This window comes from Myotis yumanensis, unplaced genomic scaffold (genome assembly GCF_028538775.1).
Source record: "Myotis yumanensis isolate MYYU_CA2020_CCGP unplaced genomic scaffold, mMyoYum1.0.hap1 SCAF_6, whole genome shotgun sequence".
Taxonomy (NCBI): Eukaryota; Metazoa; Chordata; class Mammalia; order Chiroptera; family Vespertilionidae; genus Myotis; species Myotis yumanensis.
In genome coordinates this window covers 7,847,516-7,864,215 of record NW_027223757.1, presented here as the reverse complement: position 1 = coordinate 7,864,215, position 16,700 = coordinate 7,847,516, and the positions used below count along the sequence as shown (strand labels likewise).

General features: G+C 35.2%; 1 protein-coding gene across 2 annotated transcripts; it reads left to right on the top strand.

The window, feature by feature from the left end:
- The first annotated feature begins 7,841 nt into the window (after nucleotides 1–7,841).
- VIP (vasoactive intestinal peptide) lies at nucleotides 7,842–16,459 on the top strand. Of its 2 annotated transcripts, none has more exons than XM_070419185.1 (7): nucleotides 7,842–8,032; nucleotides 9,226–9,340; nucleotides 11,015–11,137; nucleotides 12,083–12,187; nucleotides 12,932–13,060; nucleotides 13,868–13,956; nucleotides 15,619–16,459. In XM_070419185.1, the coding sequence occupies exons 2-6, from the start codon at nucleotides 9,234–9,236 to the stop codon at nucleotides 13,911–13,913; spliced, it is 510 nt and encodes a 169-aa protein (XP_070275286.1). In that variant the 5' UTR covers nucleotides 7,842–8,032; nucleotides 9,226–9,233; the 3' UTR covers nucleotides 13,914–13,956; nucleotides 15,619–16,459. The 2 variants fall into 2 exon arrangements, with proteins under 2 accessions (XP_070275286.1, XP_070275287.1); XM_070419186.1 differs by having other exon boundaries at nucleotides 7,843–8,032; nucleotides 9,232–9,340.
- The last annotated feature ends 241 nt before the right edge of the window (nucleotides 16,460–16,700 follow it).

Below are 16,700 nucleotides of genomic sequence, written 5' to 3'. Positions count from 1 at the left end.
TCATCTCGTGAAAGTGGGTTCCCTAGGGAAAGACTTGTTTGCCCCCCTACAAATGCGTGCTTTCCCCCTAAGTCATTGTGGATATGTTACTTAGTGTGTAGCTTTCTCTGTTTTCTATCTTCCAAAATCTGTTCTCTTTGCCTTTTCATACCGATTTTGCATAGAGTGGGGAGGCCTTGTTTCTTTTGTGCCTGTTATTCACTCTAAAATACTTTAACAGAGGGGAACTGAAAGAAGCTAATATGGAAAAATATTAACCTTTTTAATACCTAGGTGATGGGTTCATGAGTGTTCATGATACCATTTTCTTTATTCTTCTATATATATGAAAGTTTCAAAGAGAAACAATGTAAAAATGTCTTATAGCTAAAAAAGATGAAAAGTTTTGGCAATTAAGCTTTTGCAACCAACAATGGAACACATGGACTAACAAAAAAGGTAATTTCTATTACCTTTAGCAGTTTTATTTTACATGTTTAAAGTCTTTAAAATGTAAATTAAAGTTAAATATTTAATTGCCTGTTTTGAAAGAAATAGAATATAAGTATAACTACAAAAAATCTCCAAAACCTTTTCTTTCTTTGTAATCTTCTATTCCATCTTTTCTTTCTTTCTTCTTTGCCTTGTTACTTAGTATTTATAAAAGGGTTGCCAACCAAGATATCATAAATAAGAAGTAGATGATAAAGTTACGGCCAAGAGGAAATGAAGTGGAGCCAGCAACCAGGTTAGTGCTCAAAAAAAAAAGTCTTACACACTAAATTCTCACCAGCAAAGGGCCACAGATACATCTCTTAATATTCTAATTGTGAAGTTAAAGAAAGGAATATGAACAGATAGATCATTCAAGTCCTCATAAGATAAAGGCAAATACTTTATCCAGGAGCAGCTCAGTCATTTCCAATTTGAAGTTTATACTGAACAGGATCCTGTGTGATGTAATGAGCAAAACACTCATTACAGTATCCCAAGCAGTAGGCTTAGGATAATTAAAGCCAGGAGTATGATGGGAATTTAGTCAGTTGTTATCATCAAAAAAATAATCAGTAAAAATAAACCTATTGGGGCAAATATCTTCGTATCATTGAGGTAAGCAGCACTCAGTGTGCCTCGGAGATTTTTGGAGTACCTTGAGCAAACCTTTGTAACCAGTTTCGAGAACCCAAATGGAGTTGATAAACTTTGAAAGAAGAGTTCCAGGACTGCTTTAAATTGTGTACATTAGCAGTCATGCATGGCCACGGATGTATTTTTTTGAGGACAGGGTTTGTACCTTGTATCAGAAGGCCCTTTGGATTCAGGAAAGATTGAGAACCACTGATTTGTAGAAATAAAGAGGCCTCACATCCATGATGAGTAATTTTCTTCATGAGCTTTTAAAAAACATGAGTTTTGAGACTGTTCTCTCTGCCTACTTAGAATGAAAAAATTCTGTCTGCCCACTAAAGAGAAGATATATGCTCTCCCAGTCAGCTCACCGGGACAGCTTGACCTCCAGTTATGAAAGTTGTGCTGATTGAGGAATAATTGGTAGAGAAATCTATTTCATATATGATTGCAGCTAAGCCCAGGGAGTATTCCTGGGACAGATAAGGATTTTATTAAAAAATGATTCTGAGTATGTTCCAAATAAAATAAATTTAAAACTTTATATATAGTGTTTTGATAAGTTTAACACGAGTATGTTTAAGGCAGGTGTACTCAAAAACTTATCTTGAACATTACAAAAGAAAAGTTGAATAAATCATCCATAGGCTGGCTTTGAGCAACGCACTTTCCTGGAACAATATGCTAAGATAAATGGCTGGCAAAATGGATTCCTCTGTAACTGAATGAGATAACTTGCTGAATGGGGTTGTTAACCATAAGTAAATTACAGGTTTTCTCTCTGGCAATTGTCAGGATAGCAGTTTCTCAAGGTCTCGGCTAGATCATGGTATAAAAAGTATTATGCATCTTGTATGTATGAGTGTGTGCATACATAAATTAATATTTTATATATTGAGAAAAACATGTTTATAAGTATATTGTAAACATATTCATCTTAATGTATTTTTCTTTATAAAATACATATGCAGTACTAATTTATAAATATATACCTATATACATACATATATAAACGTACTGTCTATATATTCACATATATGTAAATATATATCTCAGAAAGATTGAATAACTTGCTTGAGATCTTACATTGTATGCAAATGGTGGAGCTAGTATTCAAATCAAGTCTGTATAGCTCCAGAGTGTACATTTTAGCTACTAAGCCAGACTTCCTCCAAGTTCAATAATACAATTTTGCTATTTGCTTATAAAACTATTTCCTTGCCATTGCTTGTGTCTAGTGAAAGAGCAATGTATCTACTTCACTCAAAATGCTATTCAATCATTAAAAAGCTAAATTAATATGAAAGAAAGACTATCCTGATTACTGAGAGATTAAGAGCATTTGCATAGTGAGCATTTTATTTAAGGTTCCACTATTGAGAGAAGCTAATAGCTGGACATCTCCTTTTAGTCCGTTACTCTCTAAGTGTAGGAAGTATTGTTTCATTTGTACATAATTAAGAGAGTTCAGTTAAGTGGTTTATTAGTCTTCGCTCTCAAATTTCTCCAGCCAGCTTTACAACTGGTTACAGCAGAATTGACATAGCAATTTTACTCCAGGAATTTATTGGAGTGAAATTATTTAGGGGAAGTAATAAAGCTATATTCATGAAGATATACAGTGCATCTTTATTTGTAATGGAATATAAGAAAACATAAGAGACAAAATAATCCTAGGGGCCTTATGTTAAGGGGGATAAAGACAGCTATGGAATTATAAATGTTTTGTTAACTTTCCTTAATTTTGTAATTTTTATTTTTCAAATAAATATTTGAAAATTCCTTGACAAGTTTCTGGATTTTCATTAGAGGCTTTAGAATTTCATTAGTCCTTAATGGACTTCAAATGCTGGATTCTCTACTCATCAGAGGGATAATATTGTACCAAGTAATTAACTTTTCTATATTGCATGTTTTTCTTGATAAAGATAGAGAAAATAACACCTAGGTTTTTTTTTCTTTTTGCTTCAGCTTTAGAAATAGAGGAAATTCAACATTAAGATTAAATAAAACCTGATGAAAAAATATAAGAACCTTTCCATTTTTCTCATTTAAATCATTCATTTCATTTTGATCAGCAAGTATTTGGGGGACACTTATAATGTACCAGGTGATGCATAAGATTCAGTTAAATTAAATTAACTAGTCATTTAACTGCAGTGAAGAAAATGCTATGAAGCAAAGATACAGATAAAGTCCTAAAAAGCAAATCTAGAGGGTGAGAGAAGACATTCCAAAGGAATTAGGAGCCGTTCCCATTTTAGAAAATATTTCCTTTTCCTTTGTGAAAATATATTGGTTTTTGTAAGAATCTTACTTGCTTGAAAAATGTTTATGCAAATTAAAACACACCAATATACTAATCAAACATCAACCAGAGGGCTGCTGTATACATAGTATTCGTTTTAAGGGACTAAGAAGCAGCCTAGTTACTATTTAGTAAATCTTAGCTCTAGAGAAACAATCAATATGTCTGAGAAGATTTTTAAAAGATAAAATTGAGATCTAAAGACAGAGAAGCATCGAACAGACCGTCAACTTCAGAGGGTAGGCAGGGGAGGGAGTGGGGGGTAAGAGATCAACCAAAGGACTTGTATGCATGTATATAAGCATAACCAATGGACACAGACACTAGGGGGGCCGAGGGCATGTGCTGAGAGAGGGAGGGGGGGCCAGGGAGAGGTCAATGGGGGAAAAAGGAGACATATGTAATAATATATGTAATACTTTAAACAATAAAGAATTTTTTTAAAAAGATAAAATTGGGGGAAATTTTAGGTAAAAAACATCCTATACTAAGACTAGGTTGGACTTGCTGGCTTCATAACCCAGCAAAAACCAGTGAAGTTGTAGAGAGAAAAAGAGTCCCAATCCCAACTCTGCTGCTCATTGGAAGTCAGGTGGCTCATTTGAATGGTGAGTTGTTATAATTTCTCCAAACAAAGTAGCAGGACTAAATTTTCGTACATTCTTTCTAGCTAAATGTCATGGTGTTATGAATCAGATAGAACATTAGTCGCCCAGACTGGGAAGGACAGTAAAATGAGTACAGATACAGGATATTAGAACAATGATTAAGAAAAAAATACACACAAAAAAACAGAGTTTATCAAATAGCCACATCTCCTGTTTCCTAGACAGTGAAGCATTCTTCCCTGACGACCAGGCGCCAGGAGCCCTGGGGAGGTGGACGGTGCAATTGCCTCAGATCTCCTTCCCCAGGGCCATCCTGCTACTCCCTGCAAAGACTAGATCAAGGTTTGATGTTTGGCATCTGCCAGCACATTGACCTTTCCTCCTAACATGTATTAGCAATGGATCCAGCCTCTTTTCCTGGAGGGACTTGAGTAGCATCAAGTGTCTGCATGGCCTTCCAGTTTGTGTTTTAGCCACAATCTTCAAAAACCAATTGCTCACCAATCTGACATAGTGGTCAAGGCTAGAATGACCTTCCTCCAAGTTTCCATGATGATTATTTGATGGGATCTCACAATTTGAATTAAAAAACTTAAAACTTTAGAAATGAGCAGCCCATCCATCTAAAACTACTGAATTTTAAAATGAAATATCTCCAGATATTCTTAGAAGTATGATTTGGGTTGAAGAATAAGAGTTAGAGACCCAGCTGGACACAAACATCTGCCTCCACAGGTTAATAGAAGAGAGTTAAAAATATGTTGAGAACCAATGAGGTGGCAAAAGACCCATGGACAAGTCTCAACAGGAAGCTGTTGGCACCTTTAGGGGAAGTGGATAGATTTCAGGCTGAGTGTGAGTTAGGATGTAAGGCAGACAGAGCTGTCATTCACAGAGGCCAAAGAGCACCCTAAGGCATTTCATCTATAATAGCAACTAGAGGCCCAGTGCATGAATTTGTGCACCAGTGGGGTCCCACACTGGGCCTGTGGGATTGAGTTGAAACTGGCTCTCCGACATCCCTCAAGAGGTTCCGGATTGAGAGAGGGCACAGGCCAGGCCGAGGGACCCCACTAGTGCATGATCAGGGCTGGGGAGGGATGTGGGAGGTTGGCCAGTTGAGGAGGAACTGTGGGAGGGCTCCAGGGCATGTCCAGCCTGTCTCACTCAGTCCCAATTGATTGGACCCCAGCAGCAAGCTAACCTACCAGTCAACTGTCGGCTCCCTGGTGGTCAGTGTAGGTCATAGCGAGCGGTTGAGCAGCCTTAGTATATCATTAGCATATTATGCTTTGTGTGGTTGAATGGCTGATCGGCCGACTGGACACTTAGCATATTAGGCTTTTATTATATAGGATAAAGATCCTCTATTATCTCTTTGTACTGAGGAAGAAACGGTGAATCTGGGTTTCTGTCTGACTCCTGAGTTTGAAAATCCCTTTCACTACATTTCCCTATATTCAGTAAGTTTGGGGTTAGAGTGAAAATTCTATTTCTCTGTCCTTGGTCCTGTTGATGAGAAAGGGAGAGGGAAGATGTCAATATTTTTATGTGCTTTTGTTGTCTTTACCTGACCTGTTAGCATCAACAATGATAACAATAGGTATAGTAAACCGCCAGTTCTTAACAAAAAATAAGTTAAATGAAGATCAGATGATTGCGCTTTCAATTCTAATTTGTAATTAACTCCAGTGTGAGCTTGCAAACATTACTTAATGTCTCTGGTGTATTTATCTGTACAAGAAGAATCTTGGAGCTTTGTTCTGGCAGAATGAACAAATGATAGTTCTTATAAACAGCCCTTTACTAAGAAGCCTCAAGCTAGAAAGTAAGTTTTGTTAAAGATGTGTGAAAAATATTGAAAGATATGTCAAAGTTGGGGAAAAGCAGATTTAAACAGTAAATTCACATTTATATTTTTGTATTTACTGAGTTTCATAGTAAAGTATTTAGAATAAATTCAACTACGTATTTTTCTTATGCTTATTTTTCTGGAAGCATCCATAATGGATCTGGTTAAAGGATCTCTGGTTTGCATCCTTTTCTTTGAATAAAAAGAGGAGAAACACTTAAAAAAATATCTGCGGATTAACTCTTTGAACCTGCAGATGGTGCTATGATTCCATTTTAAAATTTAATTTTGCTTTCCAGGGTATATTCATAGGAAAAAATACAGTTCTTTGTTTTCTTTTCATCTTGAGGTAAAAAATGAATTATTTCTCTTTATTTTTGTGTTGTATTATTATAATGGGAGAAACTGTTTTTACCATTAGAAAAATCTTCTATAGTTACTTTTTGTTAATGCTAAATACTTCCTTTGATGAGATAACAATCACTTTTCTATCCTTTTTCTTTCAGAATTTTCTACTTATCACTCAGCATCGGTTTTTCTGTAACTCACAACCAACTTACTTTGCTGTTGATGTTCTTAAATAACATCGCTTCACTGAGAACTGGGTGACAAAGATCTAAGGATAAAAAATTCCATATGAGAATCATTTCAACCTCTTGTTGGTAATAATCAGGTAAAAATGATTTCCTGGTATTAAGCCACAGGAACTCTGGTTTAAGTCAGAGCTGTCAACTGGGAAACAAATTTCCAGCCATTTTGAAATTTAATTCATTTAATTTTTCGTGTAACTGGATTAGAAAGTATGATTAGCAAAGCAGGATATTCTTTTACTGAATCAGTCTGACTTTGAACAAAGCATACGGATACTAAAATCTTTAAGTATAAGAAAGAACATGGCTTTAGAGTCATTCTCCCATGAGGAACTTAAGAACAAAAATGTAAAAAAATACATGCACTGGTAGTTTTAACAAATACAAGGAAGGATGTTCATGTGGCTGTATTTATTCATTTTTTTAATCTTGAACTGTGGTTAAATGTAAAACTAAACTACTATGAATTAAAAACCCACAGATAGAAATTAAGTGTGTATCAAAGCACAGTACTCTCTCCATGCTTTCCAACTAGTTCTCTGAAACCACCTTCAAGTGATTGAGTTGGAGATGTTCAAAAGTTGGTGTGGATGTGGGTGTGTGCTGGAGAATGGGAGAGAAACACGGTAATTCTGCACAGTGGAAATATTTATAAAAATGATGAGTAAAAATTTTGAAAAAGAAGAAATATTGAATTCTTTGAGGTAGCCAGTCTGATCATTTAGTTTTTAAATAATTTGAGATTATGTGTGAGAAAGTGTATTGGGAAGGATGACATTCTATAGAAATGTCACACAGCAGGGGTACGACCACCTTCCGCTACAGAGTGTGGATTACCCTAGCCTGGAGCCTTTATGAAACTTTTATACTGAGATTAACATGAAGTTTCAACATAAAGAAATTATTACAATGGAAAATAAAAAATTGGTTTTAGATGTTTTAACAATTAGGAAGGATACCAAGAAAGAATATATGAATCAGGATCTATACGAATAGCATAAAAATAAAGGCTTTAGAAGAATTGATGCTTTGTAATAAAAGAAAATTATACATTTGTAAGCAAAATGACCATAAGTGTTTGTTGCTTTTAAAATCTATTCCTGGACATAAAATCCTTATTTTCTGAAAGAACCTCAATGTCCCTGACTATAACGCAAATTCATTTGCTTACATCATTACTGCTAATTAAAGATTACTCTATTTCACATTCAACTTGATAGCTATTTTTGTTTAAAAAGTAAATTTCCTCTCTTTTACGTCATGAAGATGCTCACTATATATTTATATAAATCAGAAATTAGATAAGAATTCCAAGCCCTATTCATCCTGTGGGAGAGCTGCTGTGACGTCTTTCAGAGTTTTGTGATTGCTCAGCCCTGAGTACAAGCCCTATAAAATGATGGGCTTTGAAATGCTGGTCAGGGTAGAGTGAAAGCAGCTGCTGGCAATAACCCTTAGCCAGTACAAGTTCAGGTTCAACTCTGACTGGTACAGCCTTTCTTGGACTCGGGACTGCAGCACCTGAGACAGCTCCAACAGTCTGTGGAACAGAACACTCCCAGGCAAGGTAAGTGACAACTATAGCTTTCTTCTTTTACTCCCTCTCTGCTGCTAGGACTTTTCTCAGGGTAGATTGAATTTTTTTCTCTCTGGAAATTTTTTTTTACAGTTTTCTTTCTTTATAGCAACAAAAAGAGAAGTTTCTCAGTCACCTGGTAAGGATAGAAATGCCTCAATTTCTCACGTATGCATGAATTTTCTGAATTCTTTTGTTTAATGGATGGTTTTCGTGCTTGCCACTTTATTCAATACTATTTTTTTTTTAAATAATGCATACAAGTAGGGTTTTCTTTTTGCTTGTATATAAATTTTTGACTGAAGGGTTCAGTGGGTACATTTGTTTTTGAAGTTTTAGACTTGTTTTTAAGTTCTGTTCTTTTTCTGTCATATGTTGGTTATGTGAACCTAGGAAGCACTTATTTTCCTCTTTATTTTAAATAAAAATCCTGTGATTTTTATAGAGAGCAAGAGAATAGACCATGAAGTCTTAAGTTTCTATCTAGAAACCATTTAGAAATAAAATGTGTAAGTTGATTAAATGTTAAAACCACACAGTGTTTTTAATATATTTTTCTTCTGTGGCAAAAATTAGGTCAATGGTGATATGTGGTTTAAAATTTTTGAGGGGGGAAATCAATTTTCACCAGTAATTGTGTTGAGTTCAAGTTCAGGCTTAAGGAAGTACGTGACCGGTAACATCTACAATTAAAAGAAGAAAATATGTATATACAAAATCATTTTATACTGTTATATATACACATTTATATGTACATGTTCATTATTAAATGTATAATAACCTAGTTTTATATTAATCAGATGCAGAATCTTAAAGTAGGAAAAAATAATCATCTTCTTGCAGTTAGAGAGGATACTAAAATCGGATGCCACCATTTTGTAATAGAAGATGGTCCCCAGGGCTATTTCCAGCAGGATAAGAGTGAGCCAATCAATGTATACGTGGCCATTCTATGAAAGATAGGCAGTAGTTCAAAAGGATCCTAATTTTTATTCAAGCACCCATCACCAAGAGAAATCCTCTTCATTTAAAAAGTAATAACTATTACAGTTTAACGGTTTCTATAAGATGAAAAAGACTTTTTCCGAACTCTGTGCAAGAGTCTTCAGCATTTGCTGGGCACTCAGAATCACCGAGCAGGTGAGGTCTGTGGATGGGAAGTCTAATGTGCTCCCCCTTTCGAGGTGCAGAGATGGAATCCAGAAGGGCGCCCCGGCTCCTCCTGCTCCTGCTCCTGTTCAGCGTGCTCTTCTCACAAACATTGGCGTGGCCTCTCTTCGGAGCACCTTCCGCTCTGAGGTAAGTTCTCTTTCAGTGCAGACAGTTGAACATTCCTTCATCTAAATGGGAACTTTCTATCTGGGGTTTTGGACAACTCAAACTTTCAAAAATTACATATTATTCATTTAAAGATTAAATACCTGGCTGATGTGTCAAGCAAGCTTTTTCAATATCGGGTCCCCATGGTTAGTCTGAGCCCCAGCAGCACTCTCAGGGCATGAGAGAGAGCGTCAGGGGCTAGTCTTAGGGATAGGATAGTTCACATTTCCAAACGAGGTGGAAGGAGAATTTGACTTTCCATTCATCCAAAAGCAGCTCTAGATAAGGAATGAGCTTTCATACAGCATCTCAGTTCAGATCAGTATCTGATGGGAAAATAGAACTTTCGTGGCATGCCTCATTTTAGTTCGTTTTTAAGATCAGTCAGTAAATAATCATAAGTTTAGTAGTTGATTATAAAAACATATACAGAAGCATGTTGGAGAGCTCTATCTATGCAGAATTAATTTGCTATTATTAAGAATTGTGGAATAATTGATCTACTGAGACCCTCTTTCCCAATGAGTAAATTTTAATATATGTGGTTTTGATATTTAAAAATCCTTAGTTTTTACTGTTCTCTTTGTGGTATTTTATATTTTAAGTTCATAGATTATAATACAGCTTATTTAAAGCTTTATCTGAAATAAAATAAATTTATGTTTAAAGAAATAAATGGTAAATTAAAACTACATTAGCTTAAACTTTCCTCTGGTTCTATACCTACGGGGACTATATACAGGCACTAACTCTTGTTCTTCACAAGGTCTGCTTAAAGCCAGATCTCTGCTGCTTTGATAACTAAATGGAATGATTCTGACTGAGTGGCTATATCACCACAGATGAACAATCACAAGAATGCTGAAGTTTGCATTGATTACTAGGCTTCATTCTCAAAGAGGACTGCTTGTTCCTGACTACCAGCTACCACATCACCAAAAGATACACAAGTGCCCAGGAGCCAACAAATTCCTTAGAGTCTTACCCTAACAGAGAAAACGTACATACATACATAGAATTTTAATAGTGTGCTGGTGTTCCAAATGTGTATGCATTTATGCAGTGGAGTAATATTCCGTGTATAGAAATGGCTATTCTTAGTTTTTCAGTGAAGCACTTTACATCCTTCATTAAAACACGTTACTACATGAGATTAGAAACCAGAGGCCCCACAGAATTCATGAAATTTGAGTAAGTATTCAGAGATGTAGAGATTATTTGGACGTGATCAATACAGAGAAACATATCACATGAAATGATACTAAACATCAATAAACATAAAATTTGCTCTCCATTTTCATACTGAATATTAAGGCTTTTTTCTAAGTGCTTATGATATTTAACTTTGCAACCTGAAGATATTACCAAGGAAGTGTACTTTACTTAATGTTCTGATAGGATGGAACTGAGTAGCTCTCACACCTGATGCATACAGCTTGTAAAAGTGGGATGGTATTTATTTTATGGGATAAATAAAATTTTATTATTTACACTCTCATAAACCACTGAAGCCATTAAATCAGATATACTATACATATTTTGTGAATAGGCAATACTTCCCAAGATTTTGGGTATCTTATTTAAAATAATTATATAAGCATAAACTTCTGATAAAATAATGTATTATATTTCTATTGTACTTTCCCCTGATAGGTTGGGTGACAGAATACCCTATGAAGGAGAAAATGAACCTGACCAAGCTGCATTAAAAGCAGACACTGACATCCTTCAAAATGTATTAGCTGAAAATGACACACCCTATTATGATGCATCCAGGTGAGTTCACTTTCATGAAGCAGTATTTTAGAAAACACAATTTTGAGTTATAAGTGTTTTATTTTTGTGTCTCCATGAAGGCATTTCTACAGTGTAACTGTGCATGTTTCCACATGTCATGGCTTCATCCAGCCACATTTATGGCAGCGTGTGCCCCTGTACATGACTTGCATGCAAAGGATGTAACATGGAACAAGCCAGGGTGAACTAACCACTCACTTGCATTCTGTTGCACAAAATGCCAACATCAGATATTACACCAATTCTAGGAAAACTTTCCCATTTAGGATTCCAGGTTAGAGGAATTTCTAAGGCAAAAGTTTCATGTCTACATAAAGAAAAGATGTCTAATAGTAAAAGCTACATTCACAGAGACACTTGTCAAGAGCAGCATTGAAGTACAGACAGTATAGATCTCCACTGAAGACAAAGAATAGAAGCTTCCTCATTTGAACAGAAAAGTTGGTTGATAGACCTAAGCCCCTCTCTTTCAAAGGATTTTGTTTCCAAATATTGGCAGAAGAAATAGCAAAAGATGTAATAGGGGTTACAATCAGGATTGTTTCCCCTTATATCTATCATTATTAAGGGTAGGAGAAATGAAGTGCCATAAATAAACGGAAACTAATTTAAATATTATATTTTTCCTACCAATATTTCTTAGAGAAGAATTTGTTTTATAGATTCTATCAGGGAACATTATTTAATGTTGAGATATACTTTTACAAAAGCTAATTTCCTTGCTTTTCAAAATTTGGGGCTGAAAAAATATAGCTTATTAGGAAATTAGGAAATCTAATCCAATTATTAGAAAATCTCCTTTGGGACTTAATTTTTATAAGAAGCTTTCATAAGTTTATGAATTTCTTTTTTATTGATTGAGCCAAAATAATATTTTAGAAAACCATTTTTAAAATAATGGCTATCCTTTCTTCCTTGTTTTAGGAATACCAGACATGCTGACGGAGTTTTGACCAGTGACTATAGTAGACTCTTGGGTCAGCTTTCTGCCAAAAAATACCTTGATTCTCTTGTTGGAAGACGAGTTGGGTAAGGATAATTTATTATTACTATTTTATCAAACACATTATGATTTTTTTAATCTGCAAATTATATTTGCACTGTTAATAATTTACTAATTTTGTTGCACATTTATAACTTTGATCATATTTAATTTAATTGAAAAATAATTCATACTCTTCAATAAAATATACCAGTCCCATGGATTAAAGAAATAAGGCTTACTAGTAAAATTCTCACTGGCTCTAGACACACTTATTTTCCTTTAGGAGAAAACATTTGTAAATCTGCAATCAAATTGAAGTAGACACAGTAAAAAATAAATAACACATAGGATAAATTGAAGCAAATGTTAAGGTTAATCATAGTAGTTGTTTTTTAACTTCCTGCTCAAACCAAGCATTGGAAGATTCTTTCTTTAAATGACCAATAGTTGAATCTTTAAATGGCACTATTTAGATGACACAGCTCCTCAAGAAGCATTAATTTACTCCCAGTGGCAGAAAACAACTTTAAATATCCCTCTATGATTTGATAAAATATTTGCTCACTTAGTCTTAAACACTCCCAGTAAGTGCCAACATGTATTGGATTATTTCTCACTCTCCTATCCTTAGGCTTAAATGTATTTTTTTCTATGTATTTTTTGTCATAGAAAATGAGTTGGGTGTTAGAATTCATTTTTATTTGACACTAAGAAAAATGGGAATGGTGGTGTATTTATCATTTCTTGCTAAAAAGCTTTGATTCTATTTCCATCACATTTCTTGGCAGTGACATCTCAGAAGGCCAGGGGCCAATCAAACGCCACTCGGATGCAGTCTTCACTGACAACTATACCCGCCTTCGGAAACAAATGGCTGTGAAGAAATACTTGAACTCAATCCTGAATGGGAAGAGGAGGTAAGGAAATAGACAACTTGCTAAAACGTGAACTTATAAATCACTTTTAGAATAGAAGCTACAGAAGGGAGCTTTCCCTATCCCTCTATCTCAGTATCTATACTCTGAAGCAGTAATTCTCAACCTTGGCTGCCACCAGACAACCCTGGACACAGCCCTACCCAAACCCATTGCCAGGAATTAGTGCCTTTATGGATATGGCTCTAGATATATGGATTTCTTCAGAGCTCCCTGGTTGATTCTATTGTGTCTCCAGGTTTAAAATTGATGACTATAGAGGCATCTGTTTTGAATCTGGAAGCAAGTTTTAACAAAAGTGCTGGTTTTTAACTATGGAAATCCCAGTCCACTAGCAATTTGGCATCACATGGAACTCCCTGTATGTGCATTTCAACTCCCTTATTTTATCAAATTAAGCTCTGAGTTATTTTGTCTTCTGATGTTCAGTGAAACCCGAGTCTGTCTGGGTGTGTAGATATTGGAGCACAGTACATAGGGAATTGGGTGCTCTCTTTTTATTCCAATTATTTTTAGTTAGAAAGTGAGTATTAAGGACGACCCTGGCTGGGTGAGGCCATACACGATGACTTTCTTTGCCCACCAGATTGTAATTGTGTAGGATTGATTTTAAACACTTAAAAAAATAAAAATCATTCACCGGTAAGAACTAAACTGAGAGATAATTATTTAGTCCCCAGAGCACTTTACAGGGGACAGAGAATAGCATAGGTTACACAATATCATTTATTTAGATGCTTTCTTCTCCAAGAGCCTTAACATGCACAATTTTCTATTTCTGCTGTACAGCACTGAGGGAGAATACCCTGACTTTTTTGAAGAGCTAGAAAACTGATGGAAAAGGTCTCTGAGGAAAGCTGGTGAAAAGGTTTCAAATGGTGCGTATATCTGAGCATTCTTATCATATTCTTATAGCAATTATCCAGCTATTTCAGGAGGTAAGAGCCGCTTGGTAAGAGATATCCTAGACTTGTTCCCAGTGAGACATCCTGTAAGAATGACACTCCTACCAGAGGTGAACCATGGGCCAGTAATCAGCTTAAAATTCATGCACGGTTCTTATTGCATAACAGAGAAAAATCACAACAAGTAAACAGTTTTGTATCTTCTAGTTTACCCAGACATATTCCTACCCTCTGACAAGATTTAAAACAGCAGAGACTGACTCACACTAATGAGAAAAACTGGTGTTCTTATCAAGCATCCAGCCAGGCTGCTGTTATTAATTTAAGGTTTCATTTCACGATTGACTGCTAGCATCTTATTTAAGTACAGGGAGATGCCCCCAAATTACAGCAAGGTTTGTTATTGTGAAAATACAATGCACTTTGGGTCTAATTGTATTCCCTGAAACATAGCCAGCTTCAGGCAGCAAAAGTCAAGTTCAGCTTCTTTTACCTATAAAGTCAGCGTACTATGACTCCAGTAGTATTCACTGTAAAATAATTTTTTGAGTAGAGAAAACACAAATAGGTTTTTTCTTTGCTATATAAAAAGCTTGTTAACACAAATACTTTTATGTACACGTGATACAAGGCATACATTTTTCCTGAGTACATTAATGCTTATATTAGCTCCTAAAATGTATTTACAATATTTGGCAAGTGCTTGAAGAAATTTTACATCATCAGCATTTGAGATTAACAAAATTTTTCACTAAAGCCTATGGAGTAAATATTTTTGGTTTTGTGGTCTATATAGTTTCCTTCAAAAATATGTCTGTTACTGTAGCAGAAAATTGTCCGCAGATAATATGTTAAATGAATGGGAGTATCTGGGTTACAATAAAGCTTTATTTCTAAAACATGAAGGTAGGCTAGACTATGACCCTGGAGGGGTCAAGGAGATTAAAGGAGACCTAAGATCAGAATGACTATAATTTATTGTTTTACTTCAGTCCTGGTTTTCATGAGAGTCCTCAGCAGTGGGCAGGGTGTCTGCAAAGACACCTGCACAACTGGTGACTTTGTCCACTGATTACCCTTCACTTCTAAGGGACATGCATGGTCAGGGGTGTGGCACATGTCTGTTCGTGGTCATAGATGGATAGTTCAGAGAAATGAGTTCCTTTCCTCAAAAAAGGGAGGTCATCCCATATGGCTTCTTGAAAAACTGTTGATAAGAATCAGGCCTCTCCATTCCATTATACAGCACAGCAGGCACTAATACACAGAAGAGGACTATTCACTGTGTCTTTTGTAAATTGTAAGATTATTGATGAGATTATATCTTCCATTCTTTTTTTAAATGTGCAGTTTTGGACAAATTCTTTTTCACAACAAATCTTGTGGGTCAGCCATTGGTGAAAATTACAAACGATTGACTGACCATAAGGCTCCTTCCCATCCCTGTGCCATTTCTAACAATCAGTCCTTTGAAAGATGTGCTCCTGATTTCCCACAACATGATCCCTGGTCACAGACTATTGACAAGGGGCAAAGGGAAATAGATGTTTATTAAATGAGTGGATAAGGGAATGAAATTAAGATGCTGTCAATGAAAATACTTTTATGCTTACATATCAATTCTTTCCTTTTCAGATTCTTGAAGAAAAATGATAGATGATATAATTACATTTTGAGCTCTACATAAGTAGTAATTCAAGAAAACATCTTCAATATTGAGACCAAATAAAATACTGTGTTGTGAATGTTGTGATTTATTTAAAGCTAATGTAATAACTGTGTTGTTTACATTGCAAATATTATTTAATAGTTCTTAAATTTGTCTTTAACTCCTGGAAATCTTGTAATTTCATATGCTGTGTACCCTTTCTAACAAAAACATATTAAATGATAAGAAAATAGTAGGTTAATTCCAATTATAAGAGGCTTTATGGAAGGGTAGTAATTGAGCAAAATTGATCTATTTATTTATAGAGCCTCCTCAACTATTCACATAGTACACCAGATAATCATTGTGTCCAAATTTGAATGGTAAGCAGATAAAACGCTATGCTAAGTAAACCTTAAAATGTCTAAGAGGATACCAACCAAGTTAAAAAGTCATTCTTCAAAACAGATGTTTTTAAAAATGTGATGCATTTTCATATTTTAGGCAACCTTTATTTTAAACTGGATTAAAATCTCATAAATTTGGATCTCTAATGCCAAAGGCTCTCTTCTGATCTATTGATTCAATGAAGGAGAATGGCCTCTACTTCTGACATTGGACCTCGCCTTTAATCTTGTGTAAAGTATGTGTAAAATGTAAACTTGTTTTCCAGTGCTAAGTACTTTTTTCCCCAAATCCTTCAAAGAATGTTTTGGTCATACCAGCTTCTGTCAGTGAAAGTACATTTGGAGACACCACTATTTTTCCAAAATGATTGTAAGAAATTAAACGTAGAAAATAAAGGTATCTGTTTATCATTGCAAACAATTTCTGTCGTTTTGAGTCTTTAAAGGACATAGTAGTAGTAGCTCATTTAAGCACTAAAGTGCCAGCCAGATAGTTTTTGTGATGTTAGAGGTAGAATTATGTTTGACTTTGTGTGAGATATGAAAGAGAAAAGCCCAGAATGTTCCCAAGGTAGATCACCTGAGCAACTTGAAGGATGGTGTTGCTATTAACTGAGATGAAAAAGACGGGAGGAGGGAGGTTCCAGAGCAAAAGGAGTTTA

Bases quoted from the DNA above. Each gene is read 5' to 3' on its own strand.
- VIP (XM_070419185.1), top strand. From the start codon at position 9,234: ATGGAATCCAGAAGGGCGCCCCGGCTCCTCCTGCTCCTGCTCCTGTTC. The intron at 12,188-12,931 runs GTAAGGATAATT...ATTTCTTGGCAG, and splicing joins CTTGTTGGAAGACGAGTTGG to TGACATCTCAGAAGGCCAGG. The intron at 13,061-13,867 runs GTAAGGAAATAG...TCTGCTGTACAG, and splicing joins ATCCTGAATGGGAAGAGGAG to CACTGAGGGAGAATACCCTG.